The 22,765-nt window shown below is 47.7% G+C and overlaps 1 protein-coding gene across 1 annotated transcript in view; it reads right to left on the reverse strand.

Moving 5' to 3' along the window:
* Positions 1-19,235, reverse strand: part of Scube2 (signal peptide, CUB domain, EGF-like 2) — a 66,990-nt gene extending 47,755 nt beyond the window's left edge. The window contains exons 1-5 of the mRNA NM_020052.2: positions 19,016-19,235; positions 17,661-17,783; positions 11,077-11,202; positions 5,990-6,124; positions 479-604 (exon numbers count right to left, since the gene is read on the reverse strand). Coding sequence (NP_064436.2) covers positions 479-604; positions 5,990-6,124; positions 11,077-11,202; positions 17,661-17,783; positions 19,016-19,142 — 637 coding nt within the window. The 5' untranslated portion in view covers positions 19,143-19,235. The remainder of the gene's footprint in view (positions 1-478; positions 605-5,989; positions 6,125-11,076; positions 11,203-17,660; positions 17,784-19,015) is intronic.
* Positions 19,236-22,765: the final 3,530 nt, after the last annotated feature.

Genomic DNA, 22,765 nt, shown 5'->3' on the forward strand with positions numbered 1-22,765 from the left:
GTGACTTTGGCTGTGCCTGTGCCTGTGCCTGTGCCTGTGCCTGTGCCTGTGCCTGTGCCTGTGCCTGTGCCTCTGTCTGTGCCTGTGCCTGTGACTTTGGCTGTGCCTGTGCCTGTGCCTGTGCCTGTACCTGTGCCTGTGCCTGTGCCTGTACCTGTGCCTGTGCCTGTGCCTGTGACTTTGGCTGTGCCTGTGACTTTGGCTGTGCCTGTGCCTGTGCCTGTGTCTGTGACTTTGGCTGTGCCTGTCTCTGTGACTGTGGCTGTTCCTGTTCCTGTGCCTGTCACTCTGGCTGTGACCGTGGCTCTGGCTGTGACTGTGCCTGTGTCTGTGTCTGTTCCTGTGCCTCTGCCTGTGGCTTTGACTCTGCCTGTGCCTGTGCATGTACCTGTGGCTATACCTGTGGCTGTCCCCGTGGTTGTTTTTCTGACCTCTGTGTAGGCTGTACCCACCTCACTTATTGACAGTTCATACTTACAGATGCAGTCTTTCTGGTTTTTGGCCAGTTCAAAACCAGGCCTGCATTCACAGGCAACGCTGCCTCTTGGGGCCTCCTTGCAGATGTGACCACAGCCATGATCCTTGTTCATACAGCTCAGGCCTTCTGCAAGACAGTAGTGTGTAGCAGGTGACAGACTGGGGAAAGCTACAGGATGGACAGTGGGGAAGGCCGTAGGCTTGCTGTCTGGATCTCTATTGGCCCCATAGTTTATTTATTTTTGTTTTATGAGACAGGGTCTTGCTTTGTAGCTCAGGCTGGCCTTCAACTCCCTTTGTAGTTCAGACTTACCTAGAATTCGTCATGCTCCTGCCTCTACCTCCCAGGTGTGCTGGGATTACAGGCATGTGCCACCCTTATGGCCCCAGCCACATTTTTTTTCTTTTTTGGCTTTTCAAGTCAGGGTTTGTCTGTGTAGCCTTGGCTGTACCGGAACTCACTCTGTAGACTGGGCTGGCCTTGAACTTATAGAGATCTGCCTGCCTCTGCCTCCCGAGTGCTGGGATTAAAGACATGTACCACCACCACCCTGCTTCAGCTGCACATTTTTAAAGACTACATCTAACTGGTAAGATGGCACAGTGAGTAAAGGAAGCCAAGCCTTGCCAATTGAGTTTTATGACCAAAACCTTCATGGTAGGAGAGAAACAATTCCTCTAAGTTGCCCTCTTCTGTGTATATGCACAATAAACAAATAAAAAGAATGTGCATTAAAATCAGGCTGGGGCTCAAAAAAATGAAAATAAAAAATAAAAAGATGGGTGGTAGTGACACATACTTTTAATCCCAGCACTCGGGAGGCACAGGTAGGTAGATCTCTGAGTTCGAAGCCAGGATGGTCTGCAGAGTGAGTTCCAGATAGCCATGGCTACACAGAGAAACCCTGTCTTGAAAAACCTAATAAATAAATAAAATATTAAATAATCAGGCTGGGGCAATTAACGGAGATATAAAAGATTTCTTTTGTTGCCTAAGAGATGGGATCCCTTGAATGTTTTTAAAGAAGAGGAGCTGGAGCTAAAGAGGTGGCTCAACAGTTAAGAGCACTGGCTGTTCTTCCAGAGGACCTGGGTTTGATTCCAGCTTCCACACGATGGCTCACAACCATCTATAAACCTTATTTCCAGAGGATCCAGAATCATCTTCTGGCCTCTGCGGGCACCAGGCAAACACATGATATACAGACATACATGCAGGCAAAACACTCATACACATAAAATAATCTTTAAAAAATAAAGAAGCCCTCTCAACAAAGCAGTGCCTCCACCCCAGAGAGCAGAGCCTTTATGTCTGCCATGCATTTACATTCAGCCATGAAGAACCACAGCACCTGCCTTGAGGCTTCTCTCAAGTGACCAACCCTGAGCATGCTCAGAGCATCACGCCTCTCACGGACAGCATCATACAACAACACAAGAAGGATAAAAGGAAAGAGGCGAAGCCTTCCTGCATGTGGGTTCCTGTAGCTGCCGTGAAATGATGTTAGCTGTTCCGTAAGAGTCTACTAGGCCCAATCAGTCCTAACAATGGTGATAGGAAAGAGGGACACATCAGGTAGCTGTGATACTTGCTGGTTTAAGCAAGCATCTAAATCGATGGTTCTCAACCTTCCTCATGTGACCCTTCAATACAGTTCCTCATGGTGTGGTAACCTCAACCATAAAATTACTTTTGTTGCTACTTCATAACTGTAATGTTGCTACTGTTATGAATAGCAAGGTAAATATTTTTGGATATAGAGGTTTGTCGAAGGAGGTCACGACCCAAGAGTTGAGAACCACGGATCTAAGCGCTGGTGCAAGAGCAGAAGCAGCACCTGCGTAGGCTGCCAGCAGCCTGCCTCATCGGGAAACCAGTTCGTTGGAACCTTGCAGCCTGGGTATCCAACTCAAGCATATACTGAAGATGTCTTCTCAGTCAGGGATGCATTAGCGAGGAGGTGTGCACATATTGTCTCTCGGCATCTGTGTAAGGTGACTCTGAGACATCCTTGAGAGTGGAGCTTTGGTTCTCAAAGGTTAACGGGCCTATGAGACTTTCTAACTCTAGAATTAGGACTGTTTTAAACTCCAGTACTGGAAGGGTTTATTCAGCTTTCCTAGGGCTGAACACCATTCTGTATTCTACCCCTAAAGCCACAGCTAATAGACTTCAATGAAAAGATGACCCTCCTCTCGATGCCTGTGTGTCCTGGGAACAGTTACTTCAAAAGATATTTCTATTTCAAAAGACGGTACAGCAGTTAAAACATCCTCTAACTCTCTGGGTCTGTCAAAGACCACCTTGTTTTTCATCTGACAGCTTCGAGTGGTTCCCCCCCCCCCACCCCTGCGCATACAATCTGCTACATGCTGCTGGGATTCGTCAGCCCCTGCCAAGGGCTGCTGTCAAGTAGCACAGAAAGAAGCTTGCACTGGGTTGCTGCAAAGCTCTCTCTGCTCTGGTGGATCCTTTATGAAGATGTCATTCACACCCCAGTACCGAAAAGGCACAGGAGGTGAGAGCTGCCCTTCCCTCCCGCAAAAGACCCAGCAAGTCCTGTGTTTGCCTTTGGGTCCGTGGAGCATTTGAAGTAATTGAGACAGGATGGTACTAGCAGGTAATTGTTAGAGTGCTTGAGACACAGTGTAGGAACTCATAGAAAGTCTACCTCCCCCTGCCAAACAGCTCCCATTCACCTTCTGGAGAGTTTACTCTGATTATGTGCCTAAGGCATTTGCAAAGTGACTTTTGCTGGCCCTGAGCTGTTCATTTACACAAGAAATATTTTATAAGAAAACCAAAAGTCATCAGAGAAGCTGCCCCTGATGTCCCCTCAAAGCAAACTGGATCTGAAGTTGCCAAGAGGTGATGAGGACAGAGGCGACTCTGAAAATGCAGATGGCTTTTCAAGACGTGACCCCCAAAGCCCTTCAGAGTACCCTAATTCAAAACAAGGTCATAGCTAGAGGAGGCAGATGGGTCTGGTCCAGACCAGGAAGGACAGCTAGAGCCCAATTTCTCTAGGAGCTGGTCTGGTAGCCATGTCCAAAGCTAACGGTTCACCCAAAGGAAGATGCACAGAAACCCCGGAGATGCCCCCACACTTTTGCTCCCTTGCCAGGCTTCCACTTTAGGATATCTCTGGAAACTTAAAGTAAGGATGGGAAATATTGTACAAGACAGGAGATGAGCACTGCTGCAAGCCCAGTCCTCCTTGTCACCCGATGTCGCCTGCAGCTCAGCCAGGGCAGCAGTACACTGTCTAAATACCCCAGAGCAGACAAGACAAAAGAGAAAGGCTCGTTCTGACAGCCTGAACACCCCTGAATGGGAACAAAGGCAGATGGAGGGTGAGGTTTCCCCTCCATTACACGGGTGAAAACACACATTCTTTTCATCACAGCTCTAGGCTTTCTAAGTGTTTTTAACAAAAAAATTCAGTAGCTTGAGTTCCATCCAACTCAGCTGCTAGGTCTCCTTGTTGAAAAATACTTAGTAAATAATTATTAAAACAAAACAGTAGCAATAGAAAATACTAGCCTGTGACATCAGCTCCCCCCCCACCCACCCACCCCCACACACACACATTTTCCATGGTGGATTTTAGAGTCTTTGAATACAATCTCCAAGAGGCTACAGTACACATGAAGGAAGAAGTCCTTAGGAATGTAGAAGTCATTTGGTTGAAGAATTCAAGTTCTATGGTGGAAGTGGGTTGCCATTGCAAACTGCTGTAACCTGCTGGAATTTGCCTAGTAGTCAAACTGAAATTCGACAGAAGATCACAGCACTTCCAGACCACAATAACAATTCTTGGATTTGGGTTTTAGTTCCAGACATTTATATTCACGTTAAGTACCCATCAGGGGATCCAAGAATGTCTGAATTGTGGAAGAGTTAGAATTCTAATACAGCTCACAGAAAGAACTCGTATTTACCTCTGCTCTAAGAAACCTGTAGGAGGGGAGAGGAGAGCTGAGCCAGGGGTCTGGAACACAGGCTAAGTAAGAGACCAGAAGCCCAGGCCGCTGCTGGTGGGCAGAGCCTACGTGGGGGTGCAGAGGCAATGGCTTTACCAGTAGGTCCTTCCTCCCCCCACAGCCACCAGAGGAGAAAGCCAGAGTGACGTCCTGGAAGCAGACTGACAGGAGAGAGCCCTGAGTCAGGTCACCCTCTGCCTGACTCCTTAATGAGTCCCTTCTCTAGGTCTATCATGTGAAACTTCATCCAATGCCACCAGAATCTTGAGATCCCGGCAGGAAGAAAAAGCCACCACTACTATTCAAGGGTCACACCTAACATGAGATAAGAAATCAGAACCAGTGTTTGTGACTCCCCCCACCCCGGTGAGCATTGAGAGTGAACAGATGGGAACAACAGCTATCAAATACACTGCTCCCCAGCACCAAGGCATTCTGTCAAGTGTAGCTGAATCCACCATTCTTGGAAAATAAAAGTAAAATCATCTTCCATGAAGAAACACTTGAAATGTCCACTAAGGCCATGGCAAATAATAAATTTATAAGTCTGTGATTGATAATGGAAGAACTTAAAGTGACTTCACTCTTAAGATATGGGAATCATACGCATCATATGCTAAGATGAGTGAACTGTCTAATATTTGGGCTCTTAAATCTAAAGACAGGAGGAGGCAACACCAAGGAGACACAGCCACTAAGATAAGCCTATTTGGCTTAAGAAAAAGCAGAGAAATAAAAAGATGACATTCGGTAAAAAAACCAACCGATTGGCCACTTGTGCTTGATGCCCCTCCCTCCAAAGACTCCCACAAAGCTGTAGAAATTTAAAAATAGTAGAAATAAAAGACATAAACTCAAAAAAAGACAAACTCAAAGCAAAGATTATGAGAGGAAGGCCTTCAGAAGCGCGGTAATGGCTGAGTGGGAGAGAGCATGGGGGTGGGGGGGGGGAGTCCAGAGAGAGTGTTTTCTCCTGCCCACAACCCCCACAGAACCCTAGAAGCACAGAGCCCAAGAAATGCAAAACTCAGGGAAGGGCCAGAAGTGTCTTGAGACTGTAAGGAGGCTAGTCCGATAGGGAGGGAGGATCCAGCTCCCGCCCCGGCCCGCATCCCCAGCCCAGGGCATAGGGCTTGCTTGCACTGGTACTGCGGTTTTCAGCATCTTTTTGAAAAACTTGGCAAATCACATACCTTATTTCTCTGGAACCATGTACTGAGGTTTGAAATGTTCTCTATTTAGAGATTAGGATCAGAGGGTGTGAAAGTTTGCAGGGACCGCAGAGATCCCGAAGCCTGCCTGCCACGTTGCTAGGTGACAACCATGAAAGGTAACAGAGCTTGCCGAGTCTCTCTAGCAGCACATTGTGGACTTGTCTCCATCTTCTAAGACTTTCTAGACACTCTGCTTCCAGGATAAAGTCTTCTCATATGTGAAGGGGTGGGAACTCTGATGAGACTCCGCCCCACCACCACCACCACCACCACCACCACCACCACCACCACCGCCCTCAGCCAGACTAAGATACCTTCTGAGCGGTGAATGCAAGTGTGCTGATTGTCACTTAGAAAGAAACCTTCTTTGCAGCGACATTCATAGCTCCCAATAACGTTGGTGCAGATGTGCTGGCAGCCACCATTGTTCTCCAAGCATTCGTCCATATCTGGAGAGAGAGAGAGAGAGAGAGAGAGAGAGAGAGAGAGAGAGAGAGAGATTGTCTTTCATGGCTATTTCCAAAGTCCAACCCAGCCAGGAGGCTCAGTGGCTCCTGCTAAGCGGAGACAAGGTTCCTCTTGTCCCTGTATCACAGAAACTCTCCAAGCCAGAGCCAAAGGAGCCTGTGGTTGGTTCACCCAGCCCCCATGGGTCCATGGGTCTAGGGCTCACCTAGTCAAGCTCAGGGAACAAACACAGAAGCCAATGAACACCTTCAATTTCTAAAGCACAGTGCCAGATGGGTGAGATAATGCTTAGCTTCCCGAGAAGGCCTTCAGGAGAGACAAAGACAATGTACAATGGATTCTAAGATAAGAGAAGGGTGGGGCAGAAGAAAGAAGGTAGGTAGCATGTGATTGTGTGCTATCAACACTGTGCCCTATGGGGAAAGCTGATAAGAGATGGGCCTTGGGATCCTGCCGTTACAAACCTGGAGGAGAGCGATTCCAGGCTAAAGGGCCAGAGCCCTCCCCTAGCACAGAGGCGGGGAAGCTCGGAGTGTATTGGATAGCGGTGAGTCATCCCATTTGGCTAGAGCCTGGGAGACGTGGAGGGAAGTCACAGGAGATACATTCAGGAAGATAGATTAAGGCCCCAATGCTTCTGGGTCTTAAATAGGAGGCGAAGGAGCTCCTGTTTCACTGTGGTGGGTGAAGAAGTCAAGGCCCCTTCTTTGGAGGAATCTAAGACAGCGGTAGGGCAGACCAAAAAAAAAAAAGCAAAGCCTGAAACCTGGCTTTCTCTCTGTCTGTACCCAAAACAGCCAAGCTAGGGCTGTGGGCAGAGACAAGCAGATTGGAAGGAGCTGGAGAGGCAGGCATAGAAAACTGCTGGGTAAACAAGATGCCGCAGGGATGTCACTGTTCCAAGGCTCCTTAGAGGACAGGAAGGAGGCTTTCTAGAAAGAAACATGAGGAAGACTAAGACTGATGCTGGTCTCAGAAACAGGAATGAAGACTCAGTTTTGCTCTCAGTGTAGAAAGAGATATCCTAACAGACTGAGCAGGGCCCAGCGGGCATGAGGGAGCAGAGGGATAGAGAACACTGTGGCGTGGCATGAGCCCAGCTTTGAACACCGGTTGCAGAAGACAGGAGGGCCAAAGAATCGGGGAACGAGGAGAACAGGAGCAGAAAGGTGCAAGGCAAGGGGAGAATCCTGTCCGCGACGGGGCAGGGAAGATGCAGAGAAGTCAGCAGGAGCTCCCAGAACCTGGGAAGGCACAGTCAGAAAGGCAGGAAGTGAGGTTCCTCAGACCTGTTACTGCAACCCACCCCTAAGGGAACCGTCCTTCCACAATAGCCTGAGACCCTGGCACAGCTGCCCCGGGCCACTGTCTGGCCTGACTTCTCAATACTCTGTGGGTCCCCATCAGACTGCGCACTCCTGGCAGATGTAGATTTCTGTCTTATAATATAATAGTATGAAATAGTGGTGGGCAGAGCAATGGACAGTTCACTAAGTGGTCAACTGATGAGCAACAAGGAACAAGTGCCGACAACCAGAGCCAAGGCGAAAACTTTCAGAGAAGTTCAGAGATCACAAAGGCTCAAGAAGAAAGGTGATTTTTAAAAAAAAGAAAAAAAGTCTCTAGTTTAATATCTCATGTGCCTATCACTGACTCCTGGGTGTATCTGTAACCAGAAAACTCACATTTAAATGTCTGTTATCTGGTTTCAAGCTTCAGATCTTACAGGCAAGGGTCCTCCTACACTACCGGGCAATGTTCTCCCAAACTGATGGGACTCCAGCCATTCCCTGAAGCCTAACAAACTTGCCCTGTCTATGCCAAAGGGCAAAGGAAGCGCATTCCAGCCTGGGCCGGGACACCTGGCCTTCTGCATCGAGGGCTCACTGCAAGCGGAGAGGCTGTCTCTCTCCCTGGTCTGCCTGAAGGCAAGCTCTCCCAAGCCACAACAGCCCCATTCCACCCGTCACTTACTACATCGTCTTTCCAAGCAATCAGCAATTAAAGTGGGTGACACAATGAGATGGAATGAATACAGTGTATGTTCACATGATAAGTGTGGGTCAGGAGCTAGTGGCTGTCTTCAGACACCCTGGCTACGTCCTCCAGAGACATCAATATAACTGGACTGGGGTAAGGCTCGGGCAGTGGTGTCTGGTAAACATCTCAGAAGAGCCACTGCTACCAAGCCAAACAGCTGAGATAGAACTCTCCATAAATGGGAACTGAGTTCAGGTGGGCGGGCTGAGGGAAAGAGTTGCATTCATTTCCCGTGTATTTGCTCCCCAGACTGGGAGCTCAGTGTCAGAGCACACTGGCTTGTGTATTTGTGGCTAATATGTGTTTAGAAAGGGCTGACCACAGGGAAAGAGTCACCTCAGAGAATACAGGGAACTTCTTGCCACAAAGTGTCTTATCACAAAGGGTGTAGAAGTCCCTCTGTGTGCTGGTCCTACTCTTCCAAATAAACAGCATTCCCTCATAGCTTTCTTCCTCCTCCTCCTTCTCTTTAAGACAGAGTCTCATGTAGCCCACGCTGGCCTCAAACTCTCTAGGGAGCTAAAGATAATCTTGAACTCCTGATCCTCCTGCCTCTACCTCCAGAATACTGACTGACATTACAGGTGTATGCCACTGCCTGTTTTATGAAGTGCTAGAAACTGAAACCAGGGATTTGTGCTGGCTAACCAAACATTCTACTGACGGGCTGAAAAGATGGCTCAGAGGTTGAGAGCACTAGCTGCTCTTCCAGAGGACCTGGGTTCAGCTCCCTGTACCCATGTGGCAGCTCACAACTGTCTGTAACTCTAGTTCCAGGGATCTGACGCCCTTACACAGACATAAATGCAGGCAAAACACCATTGCACATAAATTTTTTAAAAACTTAAAAAACTATATTCTACCAACAGAACTATATCTCCACCTCTCCACTACCTTCTTTTAAAGGAGCCCTCAGTCTTTGCATACACACTTAGCGTATGCTTGGCAGACTCCATGAAGAAACCCCAAGTGGGTGACAAGGACATTCTACTGAGCCATCTTAGGCCTGGAAATTTATGGTCATGCTTATGTTCAGAAAGCCCCACTTGGCCTTGGCTGACATTGTTAGGCTTTGGATGGCTCAGCGGCCAGCCTGCTGCTCTCAGGAAGCCCATATCCCACAATAAGAACCAGGTCAGCCATCAGATATTAACCCTCAAAATGATGCTTTTGGCAAGCCAAAGGGAAGTCAACTATAACCACGACACTAGAATGTATGCTGTCCAACAAACTGAAGTCTTGTCTGACTTTTGAAATCATTGTGATTTATTTCTGCTCTCAGGCTTGTCTTCAAATGTATGCTTTTGAAGTGCTACCTGCTTAGGAGGAGTTTATACTCCCCTAGACACCCATGACATCTGACTGACAGCTGCAGGCTTGGAAGTCCACATGGCTTGGGCCTCTCTCATGGGGGCTCAGACAGGAAAGGTCCACACCAGATAGGTAATACTGAAATATAATTATCAGAACTGAATCTCAAATGAGAACATTCTCCTCTTCCTCCTCCCCCTCTTCCTCTTCCTCCTCCCCGTCTTCCTCTTCTTCCTCCTCTCCTTCTTCCTCCTCCCTTTCTTCTTCCTCCTCTTCCTCCTCCTCCTCCCCTTCCTCCTCCTTTCCTACTCCAGAGCACGACTTTTCGAACACAAGTCCAGCCTAGACTTGGGAGGAGGGTGTTCAGGTGGGTGTCTGCCTGTGTATGAGATCAGAGATCAATGCCAAGTGTCTTCCTCAGGTGCTTTCCAACTAATATTTTGAGTCAAGGTCTCTTGTTAACCGGGCTAGGTCATCTGGCCAATGAGCCGCAGGGATCTGCCTGACTCTACCTCCCCAGTGCCAGGGTTGCAAGTGTGCACCACTATGCCCAGCTCTTACACGGATGCTGGGGATCCAAATGCAGGCCCTCATACTTGCACAGCAGGTACTGCAACAATTGTGCCATCTTCCTGGCACTTGTATGGCTTCTTAAGCTGACATCAAGGCATTTGATCAAGTGACCATTCCTACCATACTCTAAAGGAAGATCTGAGACAGACCATAGTTGGCCAAGAGGTCAGCCAGAGAAAGGCCCATCAACATAATGTCCTTCTGTAGGGCTGACAGCATGAGCCTAGCAAAGCAAAACACCTGCCTGGTGTGCAGCATCCTCCCAAACTATGCAGCCTCAGCCCCATCCAGCAGGAGGGCTTCTAGGTTCTGATCTAGTGCTCACACGAGGAGCAGGAGGAACCGTCTGCATTCCTCATGTCAGGGACTGCAGTGCCAGTTGATATGTCTGCCTTGTGGAAGTCTTAGAGGATGCTTACAGAAAGCTTTTGACTTCTTTAAAAAAAAAAAAAAGTGTAGGATCTACCTGGCTGTGACCCAACACAGATCTGAAGCAAGAATGAAGACATAGTATTTAAAGGGCAGTTGGGGTCCTTTCACCAGAACACCTAAGGCGAGAAAGTCAGTGCCAGAAATCAATAAACAGTAGTGGCAATGTCCACCCATCTCCTTGGACTAAATTTATCTATCCAGTTTTCTGTCACATAGTCTAATGTCTAAGGGGACAAAACCCACATTTCCATGATCCTGGGTCACTTTTTTGTCTTTTTTTATGTATGTAGATGGGGTCACATGTAGCCCAGACTGGCCTCAAGTTTGCTCTGTAACTAAGGATAAGCTTAAATTGTTGATCCTCCTGCCTCTGTCCCCTGAGCGTTGGGATTACAGATATCTACCACTGTGGTTTTGCCCTGCTGGGGATGGAATGTGGGGCTCTGTGCATGCTGGGCAAGCACTCTACTGACTGAAATGGACCCCAGGGCCCTCCACCCCATTTTTGCTTTCATGAGTAAGGTTTCAAAAAGAAAGAGGCTGGTAGAAGGTGGGGAGAGGAAAATGTTTTCCTTACCAAGACAATTATGACCATCATGAGCCAACATGAAGCCATCGAAACAGGTGCAGCGATAGTTGCCTGGAATATTTAAACAGTCGTGGACACAGCCTCCGTTGAGTGTGTTGTCACATTCATCCATGTCTGAGAAGAAAAGCAGAGGCAAGCTCAGCAGGTGCTGTTCCTTTGAGAGATCTATGTATGCATTTACCCACTTCTTAGAATCCACACAAACTGAAAAATAAGCAAGCACCAGTCTTCGTTGTTGTATTGTTTGAGATTACAAAGTACTGGAAGGAACCCAGAAGTCCACATTTAGGAGAGTAGTTTAAGGGATGTGACATGGGCTGGCTGGTCTTATGTCAACTTGACATACAAACTAGGGTTATCTCAACACGGGACACTTAATTGAGAAAATGCCTCCAAATGATCCAGCCATAAGGCATTTTCTTAATTAGTTATTGACAAGGGAGGGCCCAATCTATTGTGGGTGGTGCTGTCCCTGGGATGGTGGTTCTGGGTTCTATAAGAAAGCAGGCTGAGCAACCCATGGGGAGTGAGCCTGGATTCAGCACTCCTCCAAGTTCCTGCCTTGTGTGTACACTGTCCTGATTTTCTTTAATAATGAACAGTGAATGATATGAACCTGTGAGTGAAATAAACCCTTACCTCCCCAGGGTGATTTGGTCATGATGTTCAATCACAGCAATAGAAACTCTAAGTAAGACATGATATATTCACTTGATGGAGTACTATGTAGCTCTAATAAATAAATAAATAAATAAATAAATAAAGTCTCTATGAAATGAATTGGATAATTAATAGAATATGTTGTTAAATGAAAAAAAATCCAAATGCAAAAGAAAGTGTAGAATATTTTAAATTCAAGAAAATAGTCTAAGGATAAGAAGATGATGGGACAGAAGTGAGCGCAGAAACAAATACAGAGACCCACAGCCAAGATAATATGGAAGATGAGAGGTTAGGACACTCAGTCCTAAACATTATATCTCCATCAAACCCCTGCCCCAGGGATTAGGGACCTCTGCAGAAGAGGAGGTAAAGAGAGTTAAGGGACAGAAGGGTTGGAGGACACCGGAGTAAGTCCCGACACATACATGAACTCACAGAGACTAAGTCAGAGTGTACAGCTTGGCATCAGATGGGGCCCTCGGGCTGAAGGAAGTGGACACAAGCCCCATCCTAACCCAAAAACTATCTTCCACTGATAACCACTTGCAAATGAAATTTTTACTTTTCTCCAAGGGAGTCTCAGTTGGAAAACAAACTACTACTCTTAAGGATGGACGTCATGCCCAGCCTACCTGCCTGCCCGGCAGCAGACGGCCAACAGAGAACAAACTCGGTAGCATCTTTGGAGGTTCTTGGTCTCATAAGGCCATGTCAGGGATTCCCACTCCCCGCCCCCACCTTTTGGTAACTTTATCCCCTCTGTCTCTGTATGACTCAGTCTCTCTGTCTCTCCCTCCCTCCTGCCCACCCCACCCCTCCTGCCCTCCTTCCCAGTTTGGTGTTTTTATGAGATTTCTGAGTGTGTAAACGAGTGGGTCTCTACATCTACATCTGTTTCTTGTGCCTTCTCTTGGTCTCTTTTTCTTCTGCTTGTTTTGTCCTGTTCGTGTTTGTGTTAGTTTTTGTTTTTTGTTTTATTTGTATTTATAAAATAAATACACCTGACACAAACACCCTGACACAAACATACATGCAGGCAACACACCAATGAACATAAAAATAAATAAATTGTGTTTAAAAATAAAAGCAGTCTATTTGCTTTCTAATGAAAGACAGAAAGGGAGAGGATCCAGATGAGAGGGGAGGTAGAGAGGAACTGGGAGGAGTTGGGGGAGGGAAAACTGTAATCTGGATAGATTATGTGAGAAAGAATTCCATTTTCAAAAAAAGGAGAAAACGACAGAAGGTCACAAGCTTGAAGCCAGCTTGGGCTGCACGGTGAGTTTGAGGACAGCCTGGTTCATGTAGCAAGACTGTCTCGAGAACAAACAAAGGCTGAGGTATGCCTGTACAACAGACTACTTACTGATAAAGAGGCAGTATGGCTACAGAGTGCACGTGACACTACTTCCCTAGCAGCACGCTGAGAGAACTAATCCACATACAAGGAACCCAGATTCAAGGAGTCTGTCCACACGACACATCCAGGAAGGATATGCATTGCTAGTTAGCTGCAGCTGGGACTGGAGAAGGACTGGAAATGAAGTGTGCATGGTGGGTATTACTGAGAAAGCAACATGTTTGAAAACTCTGTATGTGTGGCTGCAGGACTCAGGTGATTTATTACAAATCTATGGGTTGTTATATATAAAAGTGGTGAGATTTATGGTATCTACATGATGCAGCTGAGAACTCATTAACAAAAAAAACCAGGGTCCTATTTGCTTATTTGTATAAAAGACATAAAGGAAGAATAAACAGAAAACTGCTGGTATGAGGGGAAAGGGGCAGAAAGAGGAGCCATGGGGTGGGGTGAGGGGGGCAGGAAAGCACCCCACCTGCGTAAGGGTACGAGCTTGGTACAGTTTGACTCGAAGAAATGCAGTGAGGTTTTATTTATGTGAATAATACAAACAAATAGCCAGGAGGTGTCGGGGATGGGAATGAGTAAGTGAGATAAAAAAAAAAAAAAGAAACAAACTAAGTATATTATGAATTAAAATATAGCCGAGACACATCCGTAAAGCGCTAACCTAGATAACTGAGCAACCACTTACTGGATGTTGTAAAAGCACTAACTGCTGCGTATTGTACTCTAGTTAATAAATACTGTGGTTAGCGGAACTGGGGTCCTCACAGGGCCAGGCATCAGTGATCCTGTGAATGTGCCCTGTAGCTGCTAAGGCTGGACAAAGGTAAGCACAACACAACAGTAAGAACTGGATCTCCCACTGTGCGAGGAAAAACCTGCAAGGCCGGAGTGACTTGGTTCTAGCACAGGAGTCAAACTATCAGTGCTGCCCACAGTTTAAATATAGATTCAGAGGGAAGAAAACAAAGAATTAATAAGCTAGGCATGGTGGTGCACACCTGTAATCCCAGAACTTGGGAGACAGACAGTAGATCTCTATGAGATTGAGCCCAGCCTGGTCTACATAGCAAGTTTCAGGACAGCCAGAGCTACATAAAAGAGAGAGCCTGTCTCAGAAAAGCAAACAAAATGAGCAGACAGCACACACGCAAAGACATCCCCGCTCTGGGCACTGAGGAGCCTTAGGAACAAGGCTTCCCTGAGAACACCGCACGCGCAGGTCCTGGGTTCTGTATACCCTTGTCCTTTTCCATCAAAGGAACCAGAGCCATCGTGGGGCGTGGTGGGTTCCAGGGCAAGCAGAAAGCATAAGGACGCTATGGAGGACCTTGTAATATAAAGTATTAGGAAATTCTTAAAAAAAAAAAAGGATTTCAAAAGGCTAACAGTGAGGAGGAGCTTCCAATTGCTGCAGCTAGAACAATTTGAAAATAAATACTGATATAACACCAATATACAGTGAAATAGATGAAGAAACGGACAAATGAGCAAGAAGGGGCATATCTTCCTTTTAAAAAAACACAGTATTGAAATGCATAAGGGGAGGGGACCAGTGCGGAGTTTCAAGGGGGGTGCATATTAGAGTTACAGCTGCTGCAGGCGAGATCCATGGTTGGACACCAAAATCAGTGAACAAAGACTTGATGTCAACAGTCCCCTCCCCCGGTCTGCTTCCACAGCAATACAGGGAGGAAATCATTGTAACTTGGCAGTAGAGAAACCAGCACACACCAGCCCTTTTTTTTTTTTTTTTTTTTTTTTTTGGTTTTTTCGAGACAGGGTTTCTCTGTGTAGCCCTGGCTGTCCTGGAACTCACTCTGTAGACCAGGCTGGCCTTGAACTCAGAAATCCGCCTGCCTCTGCCTCCCGAGTGCTGGGATTAAAGGCGTGCGCCATCACTGCCCGGCTCAACAGACACCGTCTTAAATTGGTTGCTAAAAAAGGTTAGCAACACCTCGATGGGACATAGTGACGTCATATATCACTGATGTGGTTTCCCGGGAAAGTCACTGTGGTGTTTCCGTGACAGTCCTATTGAAGGCTAACCTTCTAGCCTTGGCAATCCTTCTAGCACAGCCTCCACGCCAAGCTCTATCAAGTCTTTGCCTCTTATTATGAAACAAATGAAACCACAGTGTTCATCAGAAGTATCAGTACTGTGACCAAAGAGATGGCTTTGGTATTTAAGCGTACTTGCTGCTCTTGCAAAGGACTTAGGTTCAGTTCTCAGCAACCTGCAACCACATCAGGCAGCTGACAACTGCCTAGCATGAGAGACACTGTTGAGTCTTCAGTATCACCTAAGGCAGAGAAGGGGTCACAGGCCTGGAATGTAGCACTTAGGGGTGGAGGCAGGCTGGTCAGGAGTTTGATGGCATCAATTCCTCAGCTACAGAGGGAATTGGAGGCCAGCTGGAGCTACAACAAACCCTGTCTCAAAAAAAAATAAGTTGATGTTCTAGACAAAGACAGATTAAGGACTGAGGAATCACAAGAGACACAGGTACTGGCTATGTGGGTCAGGACCTGGAATTAACTCTGAAGCAGAAACAGAACAACAGGGGAAATCTGATAAAAATCCGAACGATGTTTACAGTTGTTTTTAAATGGTGTTGTGCCATTGTTACTTTCCTGGTTTGGGTGACTGTACCGTTTTTTGTAAGCTGATAGCATTGGGGTAAGATGTGTGGCAAATAGCTATGAGCTTTGCATCGTTTTACAATCTTTCTGGCCTGAAAGTATTTCTAAATAAAAAGTTCCCTTAAAAAGAAAAAAAATTTTTTTAAAGTAAAAGAAAAATAGGGGCTAGAGAGGTGGCTCAGCAGTTAAAATATGTACTGCTCTTGGAAAAGATGTGAACTCAGTTCCCAGCATTCACAGGTTTAACAATTGCGGGTGACTCCAGCTCTGAGGGAGCTGACACCTCTGGTCTTCAAGAATATCTGCCTTCACATGCACATATCTACATACAAGCACACACAAACACATAATTAAAATATAAACAAACAAATGCAAAGAAAATATAGCTGGGTGTCACAGTATACACCTACAAGCCCAGCACTTGGGAGACAGAGACAGGGGGATCAGCTTTGCTTGTATGTCTGAGGCCATGCTGGGCCACATGAGACCCTGTCTCAAAAAACAAATAATTCAAAATCAAAACAAGAACAACAGCAAAATGCAAGAATGAGTGTCTACCACACATGCCAGGTACCTCTGGGTGTTACATAAAGCAGAACTGGACTTCTCAGAGGCCATGTGGTGAGACAGGGTCATTTGAAACATCAAGACTTGAATCAAACATCAAGACATCAAACACCACCCAAATAGACAGGGATTACACTTTCCTCCGGCCTCAGAAGTTAGTGTGGTTTTCCAAGGGCTTGGACAAGACTTCCTACCTTACTATGTAGGTTTGGTATTTGCAGAGGTTCAGATCAACTTCCACCAGAAGATAAGCTCAATTTTGTTTTGTTTTGTTTTGTTTTGTTTTGTTTTGTTTTTTTCAGGACAGGGTTTCTCTGTGTAGCCCTGGCTATCCTGGAACTCACTCTGTAGACCAGGCTGGCCTCGAACTCAAAAATCTGCCTGCCTCTGCTTCCCAAGTGCTGGGATTAAAGACCTGCGCCACCACTGCCCGGCTTTAATTTTTAAGAGTTTAAAAGCTCTCGGAGTGAAAGAGGCCTCCAATATGCTCACTAAGGTTGGGTCCAGAGGCAGAAAGAAGCATCGGAGCTGAGCTCAAATACCTCTCTTCAGGTCTATAGGGATGTCTTGTGCAACCAGAGAGGCAGCTGCAGGCTGAGTGAGGGACCAGGAGCTGGGGCAGGGGTGAGGCTGTGACCTCACCCAAACACTAATCAAGTGTTTATGGCCTCCAGTCTCCTGTCCTCAGTGTCTTCATCCATAAAACCGAGCAATGGAAATGACCCAAAGTTCCCTGAAGAGCCCTGTCAGGGCTAACATGTTGCTTTCTCCTGTGAGAGCAGTTTCCATTCAGTTCTGAGCTTGAATTCAGTCGCTGAACTAATCCCTAGTGGGCAGAGTCCAGACTTCAGGATCTCAGGTCTGCAGCGCTGAAGAACTAAAATCTCCCTCTGCATATATCTTTCCAGACTCAACCTGCCACTCAAATAAGGCAGTGCCTGGGTAGAGTTCTAAAGCCTGGCAGGTCCCATAATCAGTCAGCCCAAAACCACAGACAGAGACAGCAGAAAGCAGAACTCCAGTCCTTAGTCTCTAGGGAGGCAGGGTCCTTGAAGCTCTGTCTGGCTCTCCTGGTGAGTGGAATCAAAAGGCAGCAAAGCATTGCATTTCCTTTTCCAGGAGCCACACAAAAGGACGTTTGGAGCCAGAGAAAACTGTAACCATTCGGGAAAGGACCCAATGTCCCAGCCCTTTGAGGATCTGAAAATCATTTCAAAAAGCAGGTGGCAGAATTCAAGATAGGAGGAGTCATTTAGCCAACGGGAGCTACAAAAGCTAAGGAGGTGGCCGCTTCCCCGCTGCCCACCTACCCACTGCCCAAATCACTTACCCTCACACTGCCTGCCTTCCCCTTGGTAGCCAGGCTTGCAAGAGCACTTGTAGGAAGTGGGTGTGTTCTGACACAGTGCATCAGCATGGCAGTCATCGAGCCCTTGGGCACACTCATCCACATCTGCAAAAGAACACAGCAAGCACCTTTTATGCTATCCACGCTGTGAGTGATCTCTCTCTCTCTCTTTCTCTCTCTCTCTCTCTTTCTCTCTTTCTCTCCACCTCCCCCAAGCCCACCCCTCTCCACTCCTCCAACCACCCCCATACTGCTACGACACCCTGGGATAAAGGATACCATGCCCAGGCCAATTTCCAGATGCACTCTTCCAAGTGGAATCAGCCAAGTAAGGAGGCTGCCCTTACTGGCCTCCAAGACCCAGTTCAGATTGTGGATGCACCTCCTCTTGGAAGTGAGCCACGATCCCCTAATGTCAGGTAGATGTTCCCACCACAGGCTCCCATGTATTTAGCTCATTCAGAGCACAGAGTATGCAGGGTTGTCCCTGTCCACCCTCACCTGTCTCTCCACCGTGACCTGACAACTGAATTAGCTCTTTGATGCCAAGCCAGCACCGTGCCTGGCATATAAGAATATAGTAGACTGCCTGCTAAGGGAGAGGAACAAAGAGCAGAGTTGGCTAGAAAGTTCCAGAAGACCGCCAAGACAGCTGTCTCTCAGCTTTCTGAGTCTGGGATGTGGGGGTGGAAGTTTCCCTGGTCTCAAGCAAACAGCATCCTGAGCCCTCAGACTGTGCAAGGTAGGAATAGTGTCCCAGAGGCCCCAGCCCCAACCCTGCCAGTTCTCTCAACCTGCAAACCCACCATAGCCAAAGCATCTCCAGAGTCGATACCACTCCTGGATATGAAGATAAAAGCGAACGAGTTTTGAAAGAATTTTAAGTTCAGTCAAAGTAGACTGTGCAGAGTTCTATTACATGGCTGCTCCAAATTTGGAGGTTTAGGGCCATTCCAGGTCTTGGCACAGTAACAGTTCCGTGCCCACAGAAGTCTCCGCAGCTCATCCTGGAGCTAGCAGAACTTATCAGCCCCAAAGGAAAAAAGGGGGCCAAATTGCCACGAGCTCAGTTTCCCCATCCACACAAGGGGGGCTGGACCCTGGGCCCCAGTCCCATTCAGCAACAGATACTGGACAACAGGCACTCTCAGAGAACCTTTTCAGAAGAAAAGAAAAAAACAAAAACAAAAAACATAGGTACCAGGGCGGGAAAGGTCAACAGCCCTTCGATGGCAGGGACAGAGGGTGAGGGCTCTCCGGATCGAGAGACTAGGCAAGGGGACTCAGGAGTCCCTGTCCTGCGCCGTGCCAGGTGCGCCCCGCGGCTGCACACTCACCCTCGGACGGCCCGTTGGTGAGACCCCGGTCGGGAGGGACGGCGGCGGCCAGCAGCGGCGGCAGCAGCAGCAGCAGCAGCAACAGCGCCCGGGCTTCCCGAGGCCGACCGCAACCCGCGACCCCCATGGCAGCCGCAGCGCAGAGCCGCGTAGAGCCTGCGGCGGCAGCGGCGCGGGGAGGCGTGTGCGGGCTCCCGGCCTCTGCGCCCGCGACACCCCCGGCCCCGCCCGCCCCGGAGCCCCGGCCTCATTTTCACACGGTCTTCAGTGCCGCCCCGCCCGTCTGGCCCCTCCCCGGCCCGGGGCGGAGGGGGCGCGGCCGCCGTGGCCCGAGCCGCTGTCAGCAGAGCCCTGCGCTCGCTCTCCCGCTCGCTCGCGGAGTCTTGGCTCCCCTGTGCCCAGTGCCCTCCAACTTGACCCGGTCCTTCCAAACTGAAGAAGTCACAGGGCGCCCCGAGAGTGTCTCGGAGAGTACCCATACAATGGGACCCCAGGCCCAGCACCCCTCCAGCAACATTTTCTTGGGGTTCCACATACAAGAGGACTCAGAACAAGGCTATCTGAGTGACCCCAGCTGCTTTGCCCAGGCTATTACACATTTGACTGCCTGAGCCTGGCCCTAGCCAGACCTCGCTGATACCTTAGTTCCAAAGTCACCCTGAAGCTGTGATGTGAGAACGATCTCTCTCTCTCTCTCTCTCTCTCTCTCTCTCTCTCTCTCTCTCTCTCTCTCTCTCTCTCCACTCCCCCCTCTCCTCCCCTCCCCCCCTCACACACACAAACTTTGTCCTGGGGTATCTATGACCCACAGGAACTTATAAATATCAGAAATGGTGAGCTGCAAATAGAGGCCATGGCCAGCACCTATTCCCCACGCCCAGGCCTTCCCATCTTTTCCAGGCTCCGGTGACTGAGGCCATTACAGTCTGCATCATTCTAGGAACAAATGCTTTAGGGACCCCTTGATGGAAGAAACAGAAGGCCATACGCAGAGATATGAATTTGGATTTCTCTGAATGGTTCTTACTCATTTTCTCCTGTGAATATTTACATACATCTTCATTACTACATATACTGCACATATATATGTGTGTGTGTGTGTATTCACACCACTAACTCCTTGATATTATTATTATTAATACCTCACCAAAACCCCCCACCTAGCACATGTACAAGAACACACATCTTCTAGGGGGTCTGGCTACCGCTACAGCTTCCCACCTCAGCTCTCTGAGCAGCTGTCTGCCACCCCAGCCTGTGTCTGCTCAGGGGCCAGGCTGAGCCTGTCTTTTGGGGAATGTTATGTATTCTGCTGTGGATGGAGACTCTGAGAAAAGAACTTTCCTGTGTTTTCCCTTTAACCTTTCCTCTCCAGTAAAGGCAGTCAGGTCCCACCCCTTTCTCTGTCTCTGGCTCCTCCCTCCCACTCCTTTTGTATTTGCTGCTGAGAGAGACACTTGGCTATTTCTAGTTTGAAGGGTGGGTTTTTTTGTTTTGTTTTGTTTTAACACATTTGTAAATCTTCACTTAGTGAAATGTTCCCTCCAGCCTTTGTCGGAGTGTCTTTAATGGTCGCCATAAATTACCGCCTTCTTTTCTCCTGCGTGCATCAGGCTTCATTGCTTTTGAAATGATCAAAGTTATTTCTTCTAAAATCCAACTCAAAACTTCCCATTGTGTGGCACAGCGCACAGCGCTCTTCAGTCAAAGCACATAAATACATAAAGCTGCCCATTAAACCCTAAGTAGCCTCTTCCAGCACCCTCGTGCCTGGTAAAGACAGTTGTCGTTTGTATCCCCTGCTCCGTTACTCCAAGTTTATGTATCACCAGGAATATAAATCCATAATAAGGCCTAGTGCTTTTTGCCTGAAAGGGTCATTTTGTTGTTGCTGCTGTTGTTGCTGTTGTTGTTGTTATGGTACCTGGAGAAAATTCACAACTGGTTCAGATGTCAAAAATTGTTCTGAATCCTGTTTTGTTTGTTCTGGTTTCCACACAAACCTGTTTTGAGTTTGTCGGCTCCCAGACTCCTGGGCAACCTTTCTGACACTTGAAATTAAAGTCAATATGGTTTTTTACTTCAAATTTCCATAGGGGAAAGATGGGGAGGGGGTGTTAAATATCACCACTGTCAGAGCCTGAAGTGGCTGGGGTTAGCTGCTTTCTGCCCTCTGTTGTCTAGCTGAGGTCCCCACAGGAACTGTGTCTGAAATGCGCCTTCTCCCTGTCACCTCCACTCCTGCAGGATGTAGGCCATGACCAGGCCTGAAGAGGCAGGTGGCCCAGGCAATATCTAGGATTCTTGCCGTTCTGGAGAGACAGCATAAGTGTCCCATACCTAGGTTAGACTTGGCATCACTGGGCTTCAGAGTCTGTCTGTCCCTGCTACACAACAGCCTTTGAGGGGATGAGGCCTCCCAGGCTTTCAAAACACCAGACTGCTGGCCTCCCACCCACCTGGCTGAGAAGTCCTCCCCTACTGTCTTCTTGGGATCTTCTTCCTACATCCTGTTTCTGGAACGTTCACTTATTCCCTAATTCTATAACGTTAATCCCCAAGCTGAAGTTAGCTGCAAGCCAACATAGCATCCTGTTGTCTTCCTCAACTGCCTGTAATTCCCTCTGATCCAAAATATTCTAGAGAATTCATTTGCCAAGCTCCAGTGCTTGTTTGGTGAGCCTTGTCTTTCACATCTTTAGGACTGTCCGTCTATTTATTGATGGAGTTATTTGATTTCTTGGTTCACTTTTTTTGCACTCTGATGTACATCGAGCACAGGTTTTCTTCCACTCCACAGGCTGTCTTCACTCCATTCCCTGTTTCCTCTGCTTACTAACCTCAAGAAGTTCTACAAGTTAATTGTTAGTAATGCAACACTCCTTATGTATCCTTGGTTTCTAAGTGTGTTTGTGTTTATTTTACAAGGCTATGGTAGTTGTATACACCACCGATTCTAAACTCGCAGGGAATTCTAATTCCCTGAATTTTGCTCTACCTGAAGGTCCATGAGTTTGCTTTGTTTTGTGATAAGTTATTAGAAACATTCCTTGTTCCTGCCCACGGCTGCTGTCTCCGGTGCACAGACCAGAGTTAATCTTGGTGCAGACAGCCCAGGAAAGGCTCCACACTGCCCCCATTCAGATTCTCTTTCTTCTGTGGCACAGCTGCTATTTCCACAGCCTCCTCAGACAGCATGGGCCCAAGAACCCCACAAGGGGGTGCATTCATCAAGGCATGCGCAAGCACCAGGCAAACATTCTTGAGCCCACAAGTGACAACTCTGTGGTCCAGGTATCTCAAGTGCCTGCTTCATGTCCTATCATTCACCAGACCTCATGTACAAAGCACACATCCAGCCAAATGTCAAGGTACCCACCTGGAATCCCAGTGCTCAGGGAAATGAGGCCAGAGGATTGTGGTTTTGAAACCAGCCTGGGTTACATAATGAAACCCTACTTAAAACAAAACCCTTAGTTGTCGAAAATGAAATTATTAGCAGCTTCAAGATGGTCACAAGGTATAACACCAAATGTGGGACCTTTCTGTCTGACTCCCCAGAAAGCATTCGTAAACCAGTGCATCCTGAGTACAGCACCCAGGAGCTTTTATAACCTGACGTGTGTGTGTGTGTGTGTGTGTGTGTGTGTGTGTGTGTGTGTGTGTGTGTCTTTAGGTAGCCCAGACTGGCCTCAAACTCCTGTGCAGTGGAGAATGAACTTAAATGCCTGGTCCTCTTGCTTCCAATGC

The sequence above is a fragment of the Mus musculus genome, chromosome 7, assembly GCF_000001635.26.
Source record: "Mus musculus strain C57BL/6J chromosome 7, GRCm38.p6 C57BL/6J".
Taxonomy (NCBI): domain Eukaryota; kingdom Metazoa; phylum Chordata; class Mammalia; order Rodentia; family Muridae; genus Mus; species Mus musculus.